At 46.6% G+C, this 20,447-nt stretch overlaps 1 protein-coding gene across 11 annotated transcripts in view; it reads right to left on the bottom strand.

The window, feature by feature from the left end:
* LOC119185246 (uncharacterized) overlaps positions 1 to 20,447 on the bottom strand; it is a 312,525-nt gene that overhangs the window by 172,864 nt on the left and 119,214 nt on the right. For 8 of the 11 annotated variants that reach the window (XM_075879550.1, XM_075879553.1, XM_075879549.1 and 5 more), the window contains 2 exons: positions 11,184 to 11,363; positions 1,026 to 1,264 (listed from right to left, as the gene is read on the bottom strand). In XM_075879550.1, the coding sequence (XP_075735665.1) occupies positions 1,026 to 1,264; positions 11,184 to 11,363 (419 nt within the window). Of the gene's footprint in view, positions 1 to 1,025; positions 1,265 to 11,183; positions 11,364 to 15,208; positions 15,530 to 20,447 lie in introns of those variants that run through there. The other 3 variants (XM_075879557.1, XM_075879556.1, XM_075879554.1) reach the window with 3 other exon arrangements.

The raw sequence follows: 20,447 nt of genomic DNA on the forward strand, positions 1-20,447 counted from the left end.
GCATTCCATTTGCTAAAATGTTCCATACTTGTTCACACAACGATGTGATGTGTTTTACTGATGTGGCTTAGAAGGATCTTTTCAAAATAAAGCTGCATGAAGAGCATTGGGTTGCAGAGAACAAGAAAGTGGAACTGAATGTGGTTCCACGTAATGAGGAAGAAAATGTGGTTGCCGTTGAAGATGCATGGGCTGCAGGCTGTTTAGGCTCAAGGCAATCGGGTTCTGGACCCAAGCCAACTGATAGGGTCGTAGATCCAGCATTGATCACCTTACCTATCGCAGCAGACACGTGCAGACATGCAAGTGACTCAACTGTGTGATAAACTTTTACTATCTAAGACTGAATTTTGTAGGGTAGATTTTTCAGATTATCTTTTCGTACAAACACAGTTTCCATCCTATTCATCGTTATTTGTCTCTACTTTGCTTCTAGTTTGTTAATGTCACAAATAGTGACATATACGTACAGGAAGCCCAATGTAAGACTGTGTCAAATGATTCACCTTCAGCAAGTGTCTCCCTTTCATTAAACAACCCGATCTGGCGATACCCCCATTTCAGTAACCAAGAACATGTGCACTCCTGTACCAATTCTGCACTTTCATTTTGTTCAATATTATTATTTCTGTTGTAAAAACTGACCTCATTTGAAAATTTTTTGCTGAAATGTCGAGGAGGGATTCGACATGTTTTCATAGTTCGCTGACAGCTAAACCTTTAAGGAGCATGCCAATGTTATCCTGCATAGCACACAAGCTAGGTGTCCCCTATGTAGGGAGACTCAACTCCTCACCCTCAAAAATGGAAAATCAACCAATGTATTGATGTCTCACAGTGCATATGCCAGTACGAACATTTTCATACCGTTCGCATCTTGTATAAGTATCTCAAATGCTTATCATCACAGTACCTTCTACGTGTATCATGACACAATCGCGAGGTACCTTTGCACAGCCCTGCTTTGTACGTGCCAGAAAAGTGCAAATTAAAACAAAAAAGAAAGACGGGAGGCTTCAACTGACCGGTTCCTCCACTCTTTCTTCTGTTCCAAGAGAACATGCTGATGCTTCTGTGCCATGACCTCGCAGTCGTCCCGAGCAGTCTTTGTTGCATCTCGTTCCATTTGAAGTTGCTTTTCCAGGTAATCAATCTGTCGCTTCATGTTTTCGATGACACTTTCGGATTCTACATCGCTTGTCTCAGATGTGTTCGCACCAGCTGCATTTTGTTTTTGCTGCTTGAGTACGGAGTGGGCACGAACCTGCAATGTTGCCGTCAGAGTGTCCCGGTGTAAATCCTTCAGACATCTATTTATTGATCCAGCTTGCCTAGCAACCAACAAGGGACTGCCCAAATGATTCAAAACAAAACACTGAGAGAACAGGCTATCCTAGAAAATGACAATCTGATAAACAAAACTGCTGCTTAAATGAAACAACTACCTCTGGTGTAATTGGTTTCATACTTGTAAGCTGCACCCCTGCTCATCTCTCAGTAAACAAAACTCCTGTTAAATGGAACATATTTTCCTGGTCACTTCAGGTTTCGTTTAAGAAACAGGAGCCTACTGTATTAGAATTTTGCACTCTAACTAGACAAGGTAGGCATGGACTCGGCACATCACTGTAACGCGACTACCGTGTCCTATTTTAGCTTGATGAAAGGCAAAATTTGTCTTTAAAATGCAAAGCATTTTGTAGTGAATCAAAGGCACTTTAGTGTTTCTGTCACTATCTCACTGCTTACACAGGGGTGCAACAGCCGAAATGCAATTTGGAGCAATTTTGTGAGCAGCAAAATGTTACTTCTGGAGCACTAAAATCCAGAGTTAGAGCAAGTTACGGGGAGAAAGACATGCATTTTTTTTATCACGAAATATCAAATTAGGAGCAGTATAAAAAAAGCTTACATTTAGAAAAAAATAAAAATATATGCATAAACAATTCGACATCAGCTGAATCATGCTGTGACATCATGCTGTGAGCATGAGCACTGCTATTGCAATGAAAGTAGTATTTTGAGCCACTCCACTGAGCAAACAATGATAAAGTCTATATTAGCATTTGCAGTGATAGCACCGAGGTCTTCTGATTTGGAGCAATTTTTGGAGCAGCGAAATTTTCATTTTGGACCCTTTTGGAGCAGCAAGTTTCCCTTTTGGAGCAATCTGGAGCAACTTCACATCCAGGAGGAGCAGCAAGTTCCATTGACATTCAAGGGCATGAAAAATTATTTTGGGGCTCATGTCTCATGTGGAGAGCTAGAAATCTTTCCATTCATTTCATATCTTATGAAGCCAGTTATCTAAGGAGCACTCCCTATTTTAGTTGATAATGCAAGAATAATGGCATCATTATGTTGGCCATTCTGAAAAACTTGTCCAGTGAATATTTTTGTAGCAAATAAACAGAATACTGGCTGAATAAAAGTGTACTTCATGAAATAACAATCTATACATCTAGGTAGTTATCAGTATATACGATAGACAAATGCTGTGACGTACAACACTAGAGACACACACAGTCGCAACTGCATTTCCCTTGGACGACTTCAAGGATATAGAAAGGTTCTTTTTCTTCACAACCGATTTCACTGCTAGGCTTAACATGAAGTCATTTAGCCAGTCTCATAAAGCCAACCTCTTCCGGCACTCATCTCTAGGTGCTGAAACTACACGATTTAAAAACTTCGTTTTCAATTTGCAGCAATGTTTTATGATGCTAGTACATTTATGTCTATACAACGAAATTCCCCCTGTAGAGTTCCAGAAAGCAGTGCATAAAGAAAAAAGAACCCCACGGGTTCCTCAAGCATATGCCCAAGACGTCTACAAGACGAGAGCCATTTTCTTTTTATTGCGATAACAATTACAAAAACATTCTCGACCAGTCTTTGCCATCACCAGGGGCGTAGGTAATTTTTTTTTATTTTTGGGGGAGAGACGGCACCTCGATCTGAAGGGGGAGCATGTAAATGATAATGTTGAGCCATAGACATGTGATGGCAAAAAAACACTTCGGAAGGAGAGGCCCATTCCCAATGTGCCCCCCCCCCTCCCCGGCTATGCCACTGGCTGTCGCCGTGATGTTTTGTGTAATATCCCAATCAATAACATCCCCCCCACGCATCGTGTGTTTTATAAGCGGGCAAAAGCTCGCGACTAGGGGTGACAAACGCAGATAAAGCAGAGTAAAAAAGCCACAGTTTCTCTGGGAGGGCGAAGCAATGAATGCAATAGCAACAACTAGCAATGTAACGTTGAGAACGGCAAGCAGATCGAAACGCACAGTGCACTGCTCACGCACAAATGATGCACAAACAAAACATACAGTGGAACCACGATTATACAACTTTTAGGGGACCACGCAAAACCGTCGTATAATCGAAAAACTGAGATTATATACCGCGACACTCAGCCTTGCCCGCAAAACGGGTACAGACTGCCTTGATAAGCCCACAGTACGACCTTCTGCCTCTGAAATAAGGGTAGATTAAATTATTATTGCCAGTGATAACTAATGGCAGCAATAATTAGTTGAAGGAGGTCCAAGTGAATTTTTATTTTTAGCCTTAAAAACAATCAAATCCAACGCACATCTTTCTACCGATAAATAGTCAGAAAATTGCCTGCGCAGAAAAACGAAACGAAGTTGCCGTGAGCCTCCCATCAGATGAGTCAGACGCAGTGTAATCGCTATCGTATAATGGTGACAGACAATAAGTTTATGCACAATGCATTCATGCGCGACTGAATTTGTTGCCTCATGAAGTGCAACTATTGGTGTCGCACTGTTATAAATGTTGACGTCAAGTGAAAATAATTTTGCACGGCGAAAGCAGCTGTGTCGTGCCCTTATGCATGCGCAAACCAGTGACTGCAAGAGCGACAGAGCCAGGAGACCAGCTGTATGTCGACCAGGAAAAGTTTCCACAGGCCGAAAATGTTAAAATATCAGCTTTTTGGTCAGCTGAACCTACTCTATGTAGATAGAACGTGACTAGGTAATGAACTTGGGTACGTATGCACGTGATTGAGGCGTAGGTAGAAGTGCATGAGCTTCCGGGAAAATAAATTTTCCATTCGATGAGGATGACTACTTTTCCTGCTCTTCTCCTTGGGGTATGAATGTTCATATTTTGCACTCGTGACTATTTCGTCAACATGTGATTTGAGTAACGGTGGCTTTTTCTTTCCAACAGAATCTGAAAGTCGTCGTAAGATGCGGCGTCTGCATAAAACTGCGTAGTTTAACCAAGGTTTTTAATAAATTGTTTCCATGGGAATTTTGCCGGGACCAAACCGATTCGTCGTATAATGCAGGTGACCGCAAAACCAGGGGATGTACAGTCAAATCTCAATAATTCGAACTCGGAGGGGCCCGAAAATTTGATCGAATCAAAAGAAGTTTGAATCAATGAAAGCTAAATGAACGGAGGGCTCACCATGGAGTGGCGCATGTGCACAGAGCTAACACACGAGGGGTAAGCTTCAGAAGATTTACATTCACTTTTTTTCTTTGATTTATTTTTAGAAAACCGCTTGCTTTTGTTCCCTTTCTCTCTCTTCACATGCGGCGTTCAAAGGAGAAGGGTCTTCATGTGGCAGGGACAAAAAAGGGATAAGCGTGGAGCAGGCGCATCGCAGATCGGTATTTGAGAAAGAGCAAACATTTCACCGCAGCCTTTTTCTTTCCTTTTCCTTCGCCCTCAGCGTTGAGGTGTCAGAGGTGTCACCGCGGTAGCATTTTAGGAGCGCGGAATGTTAGAATTAACCATCGGAAGTGCTTGCGCATTCAAATTACTGGGCGTTTTTGCCCATTGGAATACACATAGCTATGCCAGGACCTCAGCATGAGTTCGAATTAACTGGAAGTTCGACATAAGTGTGTTCAAATTAATAAGATTCGTCTGCATAATCGAAGTTCCACTGTACACCGGACGAGAGCGAACTACCAATGTTTACCGCTCAACATTTAATACGCTGTTTAAACGAATATGACACACGCAATGTAGCCAAGTACAGATGAGTACAACTAACAAGTGCCCCAGTTATACTTCGCTGTGTATGAAAAGCGCACTCTTTTTGCCAACGAGACTTGTGCAGCCAGCAAGTTACCTTTGTGTTGGGCCCAGCAACTAAGGAACTAACGCTATCATTCGGGTGAAAGCCGAAAGCACACAATTCTCCCCACCGAAAGATAAGTGCACGCACACAAGCAAAATATATATTCCCTTCCCCCCTTCATGGGGCAAAGTAGGCGTAGGAGATAAGCGCGCGTTCGCGCATCGTGACAGACTGGGTGCCGAGCACAGGCGGCTTTTTCATTCTCGAGTTTTTATATATATAGACATGTATAAATGAACAATGAATGGCGGTGGCAGCGAAAAACCAGCGGAGACTGTCCATATAATTGCCATCGCAATAAAAGAGCCGACCTACCTCGTAGCGTTACCCCGTGTGCCAAGCCTGCCATCGATTGTCAATAAAGCAGAGAGAAACGCGCCAGCCATCTTCAAAAAGCAGGAAGGAACTAGTAACGCAAGAGGGGTGGGGGGGCATTGTTATGAAATTTGGGTGTTATCACTGGCACTTGCACTAATTCTGCAGGCATTACAAACGGCTGTTATACCCTTCTATCTTGTACTTTCAATACGAACAGACTGCCGGTATCACTATGATTGCTTATAGCCTAAGTGAAACTAACAAATAGTATACTTGCACACGATGTCACACTTCTCAGATGAACGCTGGCTAAAAGGACAATGATCACTCCAAATGCCGAAGCAGTTTTTGCACTGTCAGTTACCTAAACACGAAGCATAGGTTATAGTAGCACAGAAAGTTTACGAGCATGTCTCATTAGGCCTTGCGATATCACGCTCACAAATGCGCCCTTCAAATGACGCAGCTTCCGCCCCCTCCTCCTCCCACCCAAAATAAAAACAATGAATATGTTCATTTTTTTTAACCATCAGTCATTGACCTAGGAAAGCGAGAAGCGGATGTGTAACAAGGCGTAGCCGCTTCACCGTGGGCCTTTTAATCTTAGAGCCGCTTGCGATAGCCCCCCTATTGAAAGTTGAGTGTATTAAGACTGAATTTGAACAGTTCAAACCAGGAAGCATGCTTTTAATAATGAGATGACATTAAAAAAAAGCATGCGAAAATTTTGAATACACATCCTAGCAATCTCGAGTTTGAAATGGCAAAGTGATTTGACTGACAACTGATATGTGGGATTTAACGTCCCAAAACCACGATGTGATTGAGAGACGAAGTAGTAGAAGGTTCCGAAAATTTTGACCCCCTGGAATTTTTTAACATGCACCCAAATCTGAGCACACAAGCTTAGAGCATTTCCGCCTCCATCGGAAATGCAGCCGCCGCAGCCGGGATTGGATCCCGCGACCTGCGGGTCAGCAGCCAAGTACCTTAGCCACCAGACCACCGCGGCGGGGCTGAAATAGAAAAGTGTTTTAGGAGCTTTTACCGCAACAGCGATTGCAAAAGCAGATGTGCTGGTGGAAGGAATTACGAAAATTAACTTCTGAATGAAGATCCATAAAATAGGTATATTAAAGTAAAAGTGTCAACCCATTTCCACTATGCACCTGTTCTTCTGTGGACATGAAGCGCGAGAAATTAGACCACGCGCGATATCCATAAGTAGATGTGACACACATTCTGGTGGCGCATACGCATGTAGCTGTTAGTAAAAATTGCTTTAATTACGTGCCGCGCAACTCTTCAAATGAACTATCAGCAGAAATTCTGGAACAGGCGACGCCCGCCGATTAATCGCCGCCACAGTTTCACGATACAAATTGGAGTAGACGTCACGAGCCTCTGCAGAGAGCACGTTTTACCGTTAAGCGGACTTGCATAGCAGAAGTTGTGTCTTCACCAAACATAGCATCGTGGATTACTTAGGACACACGTGCGACCGCTGTTAAATCAGCGAAATAATTCTAGGCACATAATTGTGATTTTGGTGGCCCCGAGAACAAGATGCACATGTTCTGACGCGCCGGTGTGGCTATTGCCGATGATAGACACTCCCAAGTCCAACTTTGGCACAGTTTGCCACAATTTTCTTTGATATTACCAGGATGGTGCAGTAAATCTGTTTTGGTGCGCTTTGGCCCAGTTGGCGCAGGAGTAAGATTACTACATTTGTTGTGTCTTTCAATTCGTTTGACAGACTCTGAAAGTTCAAATAGGGATATGCCAAGGTGCCTACCTTGAAATTTGGGAGATTCGTAACACCAAAAAGTAGAGGTGGCAAAAAAAAACTGGTGCACAATTTAGTTTTTTTTGGGGAAGAAAATATGTCATACACTACTCCAAATGATCGCCAACAGCTTATTTAGACATCTCTGATTATACTGGTATTAAGAATTATGCGGTGTACAAATGCATGCGTAACTGAATAAAATGTGCAGTGTCCTGTGACTAGCGCTTACAGCCCCTTCCAAATCTCAATACGCTTTTTCGCAGGGCATTGGTGTACTGCAGCAAAGGTGGCTTAAGCAGCATTCTCTCCATGGGTTAGAACCAAATCCAAGAAATTTTCTAACCGCTACAGCTCCCCCCTCCCCCAACTTCTCACCCCTATTTTTTTTTCTTTATTATTTCACCGTGGGGTTAAGTGCCCCTTCTGCTCCCTTGCGAGGAGCAATCAACGAGGTAAAGTAGTAACGGTGCACCCGTTGGCCAGGCAGCGTGTTTGACAACCCTATGCTGGAGAACGCGCGAGAGAGAGGGGAGACACCCATGTCATCTGCTACGGCGCTGATTGGCAGCAGCTGTCACGAACGTCATTTCCGCGTTCAGTTAGAATTTTTGCTGCTTTTTGCGGTTGCCGCACCAGCAGCCAAAGCTGCCACGGATACACTGGTAGCTCCGGTACCGAGAGCCCTGAGAGCAGCTGTGTGTGTGGTGTGTTTTGTGAATCGGATTGCTTTTGGGTTGTTTCCGAACTACTGAAACCGTAAGTAAACAGTCTCGGGCAAATTGTGTAGACAGACTGCAACTGCAATCAAGACGTATTTGCCGCAGTGTCGCTAGCATCATGGCTCGCTTTTACCTGTAGATCCCACAGCATCTTCGTCACGGCTGTTAAACACATGTCAAGATTTATTCCGGTCGGCTTATTACGCTGTTGCAGGTATAATCGTACGTCACCGTTCATGTTTAGAGCGATTTCGAGGCCACCAACGGTCTTGCCTACAGGATCTATGCATATCATTAGTAATTGCGAGTTTAAACTATCAAGTGCTCATAATATGCCCCAGTCGGCTTTTTACCTGCAGCAAGAGCGGCGCAAAAAAGTGAAACAATCGTTCAATCATTGAGTATGTCCTGTTTTAAGATAAACAGCCTAGTTACTTGACATTGCAGTGTCGGTTCGTGATGCCAGCCAGTTTTGCGGACATTGTGCAGCAGACATTCTACAAAATAATGCAAATGTATAACTTGCAGGTAACCGTGGTAATATATGAAGCAAAATCAGAGAGATATGGGGTAGTTGCAGTGCAAAAACAAACAAACAACAGATTTGACAACATGTGCGTGGCTCCACACTGCATCACTGTGATGGTACTGAGCAGCTTACTACAATCACGAATAGAAAAAAAGATACATCACAGGCAGGTGGTGCAAAAGAAAACTGAATTATGGTTAAGGGTAAATTTAGTTTTCAAGAAATTTCTGCAAGACTATGTTTGTTTATGCCAAATGTTTTATTTGTATTACTTTCAAGGCGTGGGGGCATCGCAGGTGGGAGAAGAAAATTCAACGCACACAAATAAAGTAAGCATTTGTAATTTCTAATTTTACAGTGTTACGTATACGGTTCCCTGTTTCAGAGAGGATCAGGAATTTTATTATAAGTAAACAAGTACCAATGGACAGAGAAAGTAAAACCTCTGTAAATAATGTTATCAGCTTCCTCCTGTCTCAGCCCTGTTCTTCTTTTAATTTTTCATTGCAACCAATTCACTTTACTATTTCTACGCTTTCACATTAAGCCTTCGCTCTGAGTCACTCTTGCTGCCTTCAAGTGGACGGCTTCGGACAGGCAACATCCATATTCACGATAGGCTCCCAGCAGTTCTTCTAAACTCTGGGACCTCTTAATGCAATATTTTTCCAATATAGCTCTTCCATAACTGTTTTAATAAACTTGACATATATTGACTTGAACACATAAGCTGTGCTCAAGTGTAAACAGTGTTTTCAGAAACAAAATGAAAAAAGTTCACCTGCATTAGTGAACTAAACTGGGCTGGTTGGTATGTACATTACAAAATGTTGTATTTAGACAAGTAGGTACCGATCTGTCTAAAACTCAGAAGTATAAGCACTGGAAACCGCTCAAAGCATGAACAGCAGCGTACCGCCATTAGATGCGGCCATTAGAATGGGCATTGGAATGGGAATGGACCTTTAGAATGGGTGGGAAATTAAAACTTAGGCACGAGTTTAACACGCGTGGCGAAAAACGAGCTCCCCACGCTATGGAAACCCGCGGTCACTGATGGAAGTCTCGCTCCAACGAGTAAATCTTGTTTGTCTACTACTCGTTATAATGCCACGAGTGTGCATATGCCACCTGTCTATGCAGTCAGCCCCGACACTGTTTACTTACGGCTTCAGTAGTTCGGAAACACGATGAAGGCGGAAATGTTGTAGGCCCGTGTGCTCAGATTTGGGTGCACGTTAAAGAACTCCAGGCGGTCGAAATTTCCAGAGCCCTCCACTACGACATTTCTCATAACCATATGGTGGTTTTGGAAAATTAAATCCCACATATCAATCAATCAATCAATCAATCAATTAGTTCAGAAACAACCCCAAAGTAGTCGGAACACAGGCATAATGACACAACGCAGCACCGCGATCACTCGCTTCTCATCCCGCGAGCATGGCGACGCCGGCGAGGATAGACGAGGGCGTCAGGCATTGCGCGGAAATGACGTTTCCAGTAGTGGTAGCCAAAGAGCGCCGTAGCAGATGACATGGACGTCTACCCTCTCTCTCTCGCACGTTCTCCAGCATACAATTGTCAAACACGCGGCCCGGGGACAGTATCGAATATATATCGCCAGGACAATGGCCGGGACAACGCAACTTCAAGACAAAAAAAAAAGTTTTATGTGCCACTGCTAAGGCAATCAATGTGGTCGCCGACAACGGTGAACGGTTTCGACCATGAAAATTTGAATTTCTTTCGAATGTTGGCACTGTGGGCAGAGTTAGGCCTAGCCACAACTCTAAGCAGTAATCTCGGTCGCAGTGTACGTGGACGCGGTGCCCAATGTTTCAAGGTACAGTCATGCTGGATCGCAAGTACAAAGAGTCGTCCTGCAATAGTCTGTCACGAGGTCTCAAGGACCGTGAAGCAAGACTTCCAACTACGGGTCAAATGAGTCGGTGCTCGGTCCGAGACGCGATATGATATTCGCAACGAGTGTGAGACGCAAGTCTGTGATGGTTAGGCCAACTGCAGTGCACTAGCGTAATCTAATCATTACGGTTCCTTTTGCAGTAGCTAAACTCAAGCATAATTAAATTTTACATGATTATTGATCCATGAACAGAACGAGTGTGAACGCATTACTCAATAGCCCGAAAATCAACAGCCCTGACGTCGTGATCAGCAAGCATCAGAGGACGATCTCCCGGAGCGAGGATCTAACTAATGACGAGGCATCCTAGAGCATTGTGGTGAACGTGGCCAATCAGAGGCCTCGAAATAACCTTCTAATATTTGCTTTATGTTAGAGGACCTAGGTGCAGCAAGAAATTAAAAGATGCACAAATGCTCTTTTCGATGAGGCCAGAATGACGGCGCCTGGCTACAACGTCGCAGAGCTATGATTTGTGTAGAATATATCTTAGAATATGCTTAAGAATCCTCCAACTTTTCTCTGTAATTTTGCTTTGAAGAAATCAAAAGCTATTCGAAAAGTAATGAAAAATTATTCGTTTCGCACTTTAACTTTCTTCTTCAAATTTGCTTCACACCCAAGATTTTACTATTCGCAAAGCTTTTTTTAACAATGCTAGCAAGAAAGCACTGTATGATGAATAATTCAATACTTTCTAGTGACACGCTTTTGAACAAGCTTTTTTTATACTGTAATACAGAAAATACAACTTTCAATTTTCTACTCACCTTGTATTTTTCGAATTGCTCTTTAGAACTTTCCAGTTCTTTGCGTGCAGAATTCAATTCTCTTCTAAGAGAATCCATATCAGATTGCAGTATTCTGATATTACTCCGATGCCTATCACGTGACTTGCGAAAGTTTTCCTCCAAAATCAAAAACTTTTGCGACACTGTGGCATAACTTTCCTGAAACAGTGTACAATCAAGCCCATAATTATTATTGACAAGAAAATATGAAATCTAAATACAAAGGATACACTCTGCAAAATTTGAGATTTCTTTTTTAAAGATGATGACCTAGTCATTAAAAGTAACACTTTATCCATTGAGACTGACAACCTTGCAAAATAATATTATCATAAATTTCAAGAGATATAATCATTTCTTGAGTAAATAAATGTCAAGCTTCTTTATTTCATTGATGAGGCTTAGTCAGCTTCACCTTGCAGTAACAGCGGATGTCTTTCGAAATAGGCCACTATGTACTAACTAGGCTTGTGCAAATAGTTATGTTAGATTTGAACTGAATTGAAACTGAATAGTATATCTCACATATAAAGACAAAATCAGCATATTTGTCATGACAACTAACCAGCACAATATTTTTTAAAAATTGAAAAATGGTGCAAATGCAAATACTTTTGTTCAAAAGAAGTGAAAACAACTTGGAATAGAAGTAGCAGGGTTTGATCGAATAGAATGCAAGAGACAACCTGTAAATATGTTAGGTTCAGTGATGGGAAAGTCTTCCAGCATTTTAGACCAGCCATTAGAGCAGGCAAAATCTGATTTTGGGGCAGCTACCTCTGTGTTTGGAACAGGCACGGGCCTTCCATGACACACACAGAAAAAAATTAGTTCTAATTTAATGTTCCCTCAGTTTAAATAGTCATTTATATAGAAGCAGCAAGCCCATAAAATAGGCAGAAAAAATAAATAAAAGTAGAATTATGTACAAAAGCGGTGACATAAGATACGTAGTGACAGATATTGCACCAACAAGCTAGTTGCAGCCTGAAGTTCATAGAAGCGCGTGCGCACGCACACGGAGACACATTCAAAACTTGTTACTGTGAAACCTCGCTAATACATATGTATGTTGAGAACCTGCTGGGAATGCAGCTAACTATACATTAAACATAGCATGCATTAACCACCAAGTACATAATAAGCATGTGCAGGGTTTCCCTTTAAAATGTTTGTTGCGGCGACCCCCCCTTCCTCTCTACCATGTCAATATATGGGGCTGACTGGGCCTCCCCCTCGCCTCCTGTGCGCACGCCTATGACTAAGTGCATTTTTGCATTTTTTTACGAATGCCATCACTGCTAAAGAAGGAACAAATACAGTGCCACAGCAAATATTGCCTAAAAGAAATAGTTGGCATTCTCGCACGACTGTCCTATCGCAGGCGGTGTGGACACCGAAGCATTTCTAAACTACTGTGAAGTCCGATACGGAGCCAACGCAGTGACTCACATAGCAACAAAATGAACGTAATTGGCTGTTCGCGATGTGAAGAACAATTTGCTACTCAGCGAAAAACGAACAGTTTTCGCTGAAACTCTCAGCGAAAACTGACAGTACGATCGCAGGGAGCCGATGATCTACTGGCTAGTTGCGTGCAGCACTTTGCCTACTTGGCGCACACACCGTGCCGAGCCGCTTGGCCTACTCCCCTTCAGACCAGATGCAGCGAGACACTTCCTTCAATAACACGATAATACGAGCTTTCTTCAAGTGATGCTTTAGCAGTCCTAGCAGCGGGCCGAGGCCCGTGTGGACTGTTGCCTCATGATAGCTATGATGATCATGATAGCTATGATAGCTCATGATGCAACGCTCAACTTTGCAACAGCGAGCTGCTTTCATTTCTACAAAGCGGCACATGCTGAACATGGTTCTGCACAACGATTGAGGCGACAGCGATAGGCGCCTCAGGTAGTCACCAACTATTAAAAGCGTGCAGTATGCTTAAAGCGACACTATGCCACACACGTAGACTTTTTATCGCCGATAAGTCTTACTGATGCGCTTTTCAGTAGTCCAACATGGACTTCGTTCTTTGCCTATGATTATCAGAAAAGACACCATCATAATTGCATAGAAATTACAATAATTTATCGGCCAATTCAGTGCTTTTGCAATAGCACAAGTGTACAAGATGGCGAACATCACGTAATATCCACTCACGATGCATGCTGTCAACATTACTTTCGGCTACAAAACCACCTTGTGGCGCAGCAATGACACAAATTAGACAAAAAAGACCCTTTTGGAGCTATATGACTCAGTAATTTCCAATTGGTGCAGGTTTCCCACCTTTGCACGAGGGACCTTCACCCGCAATTAACATCAAAAGCCTGGGCTATTATAAGCCATCATATCATTCGCAATCCCTTCGCTTTTTTTTTTCTCCCACTCAGTTCAGTTTTTGCAGAAAAATTTCCTCCCATAATTCTCACCCCCCAACTTTTTATTGATTTTCAGTGAAAAAAAGTGCAAGGATTATGCGAGTGAATATGGTATACAATTATTTGTTCATTTTAAGAAATTTCCACTAATTTAAGTTGAAATTAAAGCGAATTTGAATATTTGCATAAGGCTAATACTAACACATCTTGTAGGACGGTTACAAAGCTACAAATTACTAAACTCACACGTGCACAAGAAACGTATGGTTTTTAATTCTAGGTCTACAAAAACTTTACCAAGAACCCTCGGAGTCAACTCAATTGTGAGTAGAGGAGCGCATATCTTCTAGGCTAAGCCATGCAGCCTGGTGTCAGTTTTTTTAGGTCATGTGACACTTTATGAACATATAGAATTACCACGGTGCTTTTGAAAGAGTCTTCTCTCTTCTGGTTTTTTTTTTTTTGTGGTATTAATCCAGTTGATGATTTTAAGACTACCCTCACCGCTCAGCTACTTAGCAACAGGCTGAGCAATGCAATTACCAAAGAAGCTTTCATTAGCAGTAAAATGCGCTAGTATAGTTGCAATTCCTCTACCTGAAAATTAATTCATTTTTCCAGGAAGCCAAAAAAAGCTTCCTTCGACATTGAGATCATAGCGAGCTTAGTGATATTCAGAGATAAGCGACAACATCCATTCTGTTGTGAGCCGAGAAAGCCAGCAAATATTACCCTCATCAGTGCCATCGAGAACACGAGCAATCGAGTCGCTTGCGAGATGAGCAAGAGGGTATTCAATCTATTTCGGGCTCTACAACTACTCATGCTTGTCACCTGTAATTCAGCAGCAACAAAAACACCAGATCGGGTGCTCACGCAAAGTATGCACAGCATGGAATATGGAACTACGCTCCTGAGCCTAGCTACGCTGCTGACCTAGGATTTCACCATGGAATGTGCTAAGGCGCCTGCGCGCTCTCTTTCACCCTGCCCTAAGAACTAGTACATCATTAGTGCACACCTTTGCTCACCAGATTTATGCCACAAAATGTGGCAGGGGCTACAAGACACTGACCGGCGTTTCTAAAAAGGAGAGGAGTGCATCGATCTGGTTAAGAATGCATGAAGTAATATGAACATCAAGTTATAACACTTAATTACGTACTGAATTTTATAACAGTAAAATTCATTATATCAAGGTATAACTGTATACTAAAATCTCAAAAAACAAAAACCAAGACAAACTCTTTTATGCAGACCAGTGTGAAAAAAAAAGCAGAAAAATAATGGTTAAGGGGAAATGCGAGTGAAATAATGCAAGTTTTTTTTCCTAAAATTTTATATTTTACATTTTTATTTGCTTTAAGAAGTTTAGTTTCTCTACTTTCATGACAAAAAAACTGAAGATTTCTATAAACTCGCAGTAAGTTAAGATCACTTTTAAAGAGCGCAAGGTGGCCACTTAAAACTAATACGCTGTTTAGAATCCCCTGGAAGTTGTCACCTGGCTGCTTGCCAATGCATTTCGCATTAGAAGTTCACTGAAGCCACATGCTTAAAATAACCATGATTGCCAAGCTCTTATGAATTGTGGAGATAGGTTTGCACTAGGCTTACCTACTATGCGCAACCATGTAGAAATGCGACGTCCTCCACTGCCGCTGCGTGCGAAGACGTTGCGGCCGGGTTCGTCGTTTTCTCCGGCACGGCGCAGAAACCACGCACGAGGCAGGATAACGACAACAACGGGTTTATTAACCCAAGATGCAGCTCAGTGCGACACTCACGGGCTTGCAGGCCGTATAGGGAACTTCGCAAGACCGAGCAAGTACGCTTGCCTAGGGCGCTACGACTCCCGCACAAGGGCCGAAGTCGTACGCACGAACGAGAAGCCGCCTGCTGAGCAGTGCGTCAACCTCTCGTGGAGGCCTGAGAGTATCTGCCGCGACGAGTGAATCGTCGGGCGCAACACAGCTCGTAGGAGAGGAGGATATCACACGCGCCCAAAGGAAAATGGCGCTGCGTTGTGACGTAGGCTCGCGCAGCGTAGCGTGCCCGGACATGCCAGCGCGGGTTGGAGCAGAGGCTTGACTCGCCCAGACCAAGAGGCGCCCTTGCAGCCATCGTGGCGAGTGCCGGCGATTATACGCACCCGGGCTACGCGGTCGGCGCGCGCGCGGCATCTGGGGAACGAGGTTGCTGGTACGGGGGCGCTCGATTCCCACATCCCCCCCCCCCCTCCTAAGACCGAGGCCGCCCTAAAGACGCCGTAATAACAGCATCCACCGACACCGAAAAAACTGTGGTCCAGCTCAGTGCCGTCCACGAGATCAACGGGGGCCCCGGTGTCTTCGTTCGGCGGTGTCTCAGCAGGAACCTGGGACCGCGGGAGGGCGGCAGACACAGCAGCAGCAATGGCCGACTTGAATGAAGAGTCGGTGACGAGCGCCGCCACGACCGCCTGAACGGAGTTTGTCGACAGGGCGAGTCGAAGGCCCGGGCCAGGCGGCACCGCCGGAGTGGACAGGACCGCAAGGTCACCGCCGGACTTCGCTCGGTGAACCTGCGAACGGAGGTGGGTAGCCTCGAGCACCAGCAGGACACCACATGCGTCGCAGTAGGAGGCCTCAGGAACAGGCGACATCGAGGCACCTCCGGATGCGTCGAGCAGGTCCGAAAGGGTGCGTCCGCGGAAAGGACGTGGGACGGACTCGGGGTCTACCCCACCCAGAGTTTGCGTTGCTTGGACCAGCGACGAGTCGACACGAAGGTGACTGGGGCCTCAGTGCCTTGTTGGAACGTCCACGTAGCGACTTCACGACGAGGCGGTGTCTTGTTAGCCGGGGCCGGGGGAGCATTCGACGGAGGCGGCATGGACGCGGCCGGTGCCTGCAGAACGACCGAGCACGTGGCTGGTCTCCCGAGCTTTTTCTTGAAGGAACGGGCCATCAAGGAGGACATAACGAAAGCTGGGGTGTCGGTGAAAAGCCAAAACACAAAGGTGCGGCACCGGAGGCGCGACAGGCTGGCCCAATAAAGAAATTGCCCGCAGCTTCCCTCGGGGGAACACTGAGGAGGATGCGGAGCATATAATTGGTTAACGGGGTGTTAAAGTGCGACTTACTTGGGTCGATGGCTAAATTGGTTAACGTGGTTGTGAAATGGGGTGTTAAATTGCGACTTACTTGGGTCGATGGCTAAATTGGTTAACGTGGCTGTAGGAGGGGGTGTTAAATGAGTGAACACGTACACACGTATGCGAAAGGACGGCGCTGGTCGAAGGGACGTCGATCATTGTGTTTGTGGATTCGTTGGAATTCATTTCACCGCGACCTTGGACGTCGACGCGCCGTACAAACCAACCGACGAGCGGCAACTGAGCGAGCGAGCGCCGACCTTGAGTATATATACAGCGCGACGGCGCATGCACTGTCAGCTGTTGAATGTTCTCGAAGGAGAAGCGCGCGCGCGGCACAGATGGCGACGGCGCGACGGCGCATGCGCTGTCAGCTCTCGAATGTTCTCGAAGGAGAAGCGCGCGCGGCACAGATGGTGGGCGACGGCGCGACGGCGCATGCGCGCGCGTCAGCTGTCGAATGTTCGAGAAGCGGTGCGGACGGCGCGGACGGCGCACTACAAGGCGCGAGTATAAGATGCTTCCGCATCTAAAAGAGCCTACTCCGTCGGGTCGGATTGAAGGTTCCATGAGCCAATAGGGTGCACGCTTCCCTTCTCCGGCTGACAACGCGGAAGATACCCAGTGAGAGAGTGAGCCACCGGGAAAAGGGCTTTGCTCTCTCGAGCAGCCGGGAGCGCTGGGAACTGGGTGTATATTCCGCGCACAGCGCGTGTAATGGTGTTCCCAGGGAGAAAGCTCACCAGGTAGCTGTTACTGTTGCTGCTGGATGGGCTCTCACACAGCAGGTATAAATCTCCGCTCCCTTACATGGAGGGGATAACGTCCCGCTACATGCCGAGGTGAAAATCGGCCTAGGTGCATTTTCGCAGGTTGTACCGGTGGCGTGGTGTGGAACCAGCCTTATCCCGGTTTCCCTGCAGTTCGGTGACCGCCTCCGCCTCCCCCTCCCCGAAGTCGTTGCTGCGAGCAACGAAAGGTTTGAGGTCGGAGACGTTAACTGGACCGCCGACTGGTCTCCCTTGGGAGTCAGCCAGCTTGTATACCAGGGCGACACTTTGGTGTGCACTCGGTATGGGCCCAACCACTTGACTGAAAGGGAGGCCGAGATGCCTTTGGATTGTGCCTGAGGATGAGATCGCCGACATCGTAACGGGCATCCCGATGCGACCGGTCGTATTGAGCCTTCTGACCAGCTCGCGCTTTTGCCAGGTAGGAACGGGCCAGGTTGAGGGCCGCGTCCATCCGTGAGCGCAAGTTCCGCAGCGTAGCCAGACGGGCTGACCTTCGCAGCGCTTGCCCCGCCGCCGCCCCGTAGGACGCGGTCCATGGGGTTAAGCAGCTCTTTCCCGAAGTTGAGGAAAGCGGGCGTGTACCCTGTCGAGCGATTGACCGTAGACCGCAAGGAGAAGCCGATCTCGTTAAGACAAGCATCCCAATCCCTGTGTTGCTGCGCAAAGGCTGTCAGCAAGGGCTTGAGGTTCCGGTTGATCCGCTCGGTCGGGTTGGCCTGTGGGTGATACGTGGTTGTTTTATGGTGCTTAATGCCAAAGGCAGCACACGCATCCACAAACACCTTGGCCGTGAAATAGGACGCATTGTCCGTGATCAACTCCACCGGAAAGCCAAAGCAGTTAAAGACCTCGGTCAACTTGTCCCAGATTACGCGTGCCGTTAACTTCCGAAGGGGAAACAGTTCGACCCCCTTCGTGAAGTGATCTGTGACAGCCAGTAGGAAAACATGGCCTCTCCGGCTTCTTGGGAAAGGTCCCATAATGTCACAGGCCACGACCTGCCAAGGTTGTTGGCTGTCGATTGGCTGCATGAGCCAGGAGGCTTCCCCAGCGAGGCTTCACGCATTGGTACACACGGCATGAGCGGGCGTAGTGAAGGACGTCGCGCTTCATGCCAGGCCAGGTAGCGCAGCGGCACAACTTATGCAAAGTCTTAAAGCCACTCGCGTGTCCGGCCAACCGCGAGTCGTGGAAATAACCTAGAGTGGCTTTCCTTAGACTGCGGGGTATCACCACCTTGAAAGACTCCTGGGGAGCTTCTTCAGATGGGACGTAGCGCAGGAGAACGCCGTCGGCATCAAGCAGCTACGAGTCCAACATGCCCACAGCAATACCAGCCTGCGTACGGCACTCGGTGCCGACAGCATTACCAGCTGTCTGTTCGCGCCCGGCGGCTTGACCACCATGCTCCGCTTGGGAGCTCAGCTCTTTGAGCTCGTCAACGATGTGTTGACAAAACGGATCGTCCTGCTGTGCCTTGAGCAGCTCCTCTCAGCTAAAGACGATACCGGTGGACGTGACAGGGTCTACCAGGTATGCGTCCTCACCCGATGATGTCGACTCGAAAGTCACTTTGCCATCGGGGTTCGCGCCTTTCGACCCTTTGGAGCCAGAGGGCCCGGGGTCAACTTGATGCAATTGCTCTCGGGGGTGGCGGACACAAGTGTCAGACGCCGAAATGAGGGCACGCGACAAAGCGTCAGCCACGACGTTCGAACTCCCTTTCCGGTAGCGCACAACAACGTTGTACCGCTGCAAGGTCAACGCCCAGCGCACGAGGCGGCCCGATGGCTCGCGCAAGGGCTTAACCCAGGTGAGTGCCATGTGGTCCGTTTCCACCACGAATGGCACGCCGTCGACATAGCAGTCGAACTTCCAAAAACTATAGCGAGATATTCCCTTTCTGTGACGCTATAGTTACGCTCGGCGGTGTTAAGTGGCCGGCTCGCAAAGGCGACTGGCCGGAGGACGCCGTCGTGCTCCTGAAGGAGTACCACGCCGAGAACCAGGTCGCTCGCGTCCGCTTGGACAACGAACTCCCTGATCAGGTCGGGCAGGACGCTTGGAGGGCCGCACAGTTTGGGATAAACTGTCGATAGTAGTTCACCATGCCCAAAAAGCGCCTCAGGCCCTGAATGTTTGCCGGCGTCGGGTACTCCACAATGGCACGTACCTTCTCCTCACACAGCAGAACAGAACCGCTCTGAATGGTAAAGCCTAATAGCGAGATGCGAGTCCCAGCTATTTGAGCTTTCTTCGGCTTCAAAGTCAACCCGGCGGCACGCAACCTCCCGAGGACATCCTCCAACTGGTGAAGGTGTTCCTCGAACGTTCGAGAGAAGATGACGATGTCGTCGAGGTACGCCATGGCGTGTTGCCATTTAGCGTCCCCTAGAACGCGGTTTATCAATCTCGGGAACGTAGCTGCAGCTCCAGAACAGCCAAACGGCATGCGGGTAAACTCGTACAAACCTCTGTGAGAGGTGAACGCAGTTTTCTCCGCGTCAGCCTGCTCCATCTGAACCTGTAGGTAACTGCGGCTAGCATCCAAGGTGCTGAACAAGCAAGCACCGCCTAGAGCAGCCACGATCGAGTCAACGTTAGGCAAAGGATAAGCATACTTCCTCGTGACCTCGTTCAGCTGGCGGTAGTCCACACAGAGCCGGTGAGAGCCGTCTCTTTTGGGGACCATTACCACCGGTGAACCCCAAGGGCTCTTTGAGCGTTGGACAACTACGGTCTCAATCAACTCACCCAGTGCCTGGTCAATTGCTTTCCTCTTTGCCGCGCTAACAGGGCGAGGATTGCATTTCCACGGTTGTGCGTCGCCTGTGTCGATCCGGTGCCTCACCAGAGAGATGCCACCCGGGCGTTCTGTGAAAATGTTGCTGAAACGTGTCAACAGCGACGACAGGCGTGCTTTCTC

The sequence above is a fragment of the Rhipicephalus microplus genome, chromosome X (assembly GCF_043290135.1).
Source record: "Rhipicephalus microplus isolate Deutch F79 chromosome X, USDA_Rmic, whole genome shotgun sequence".
Lineage (NCBI taxonomy): Eukaryota > Metazoa > Arthropoda > Arachnida > Ixodida > Ixodidae > Rhipicephalus > Rhipicephalus microplus.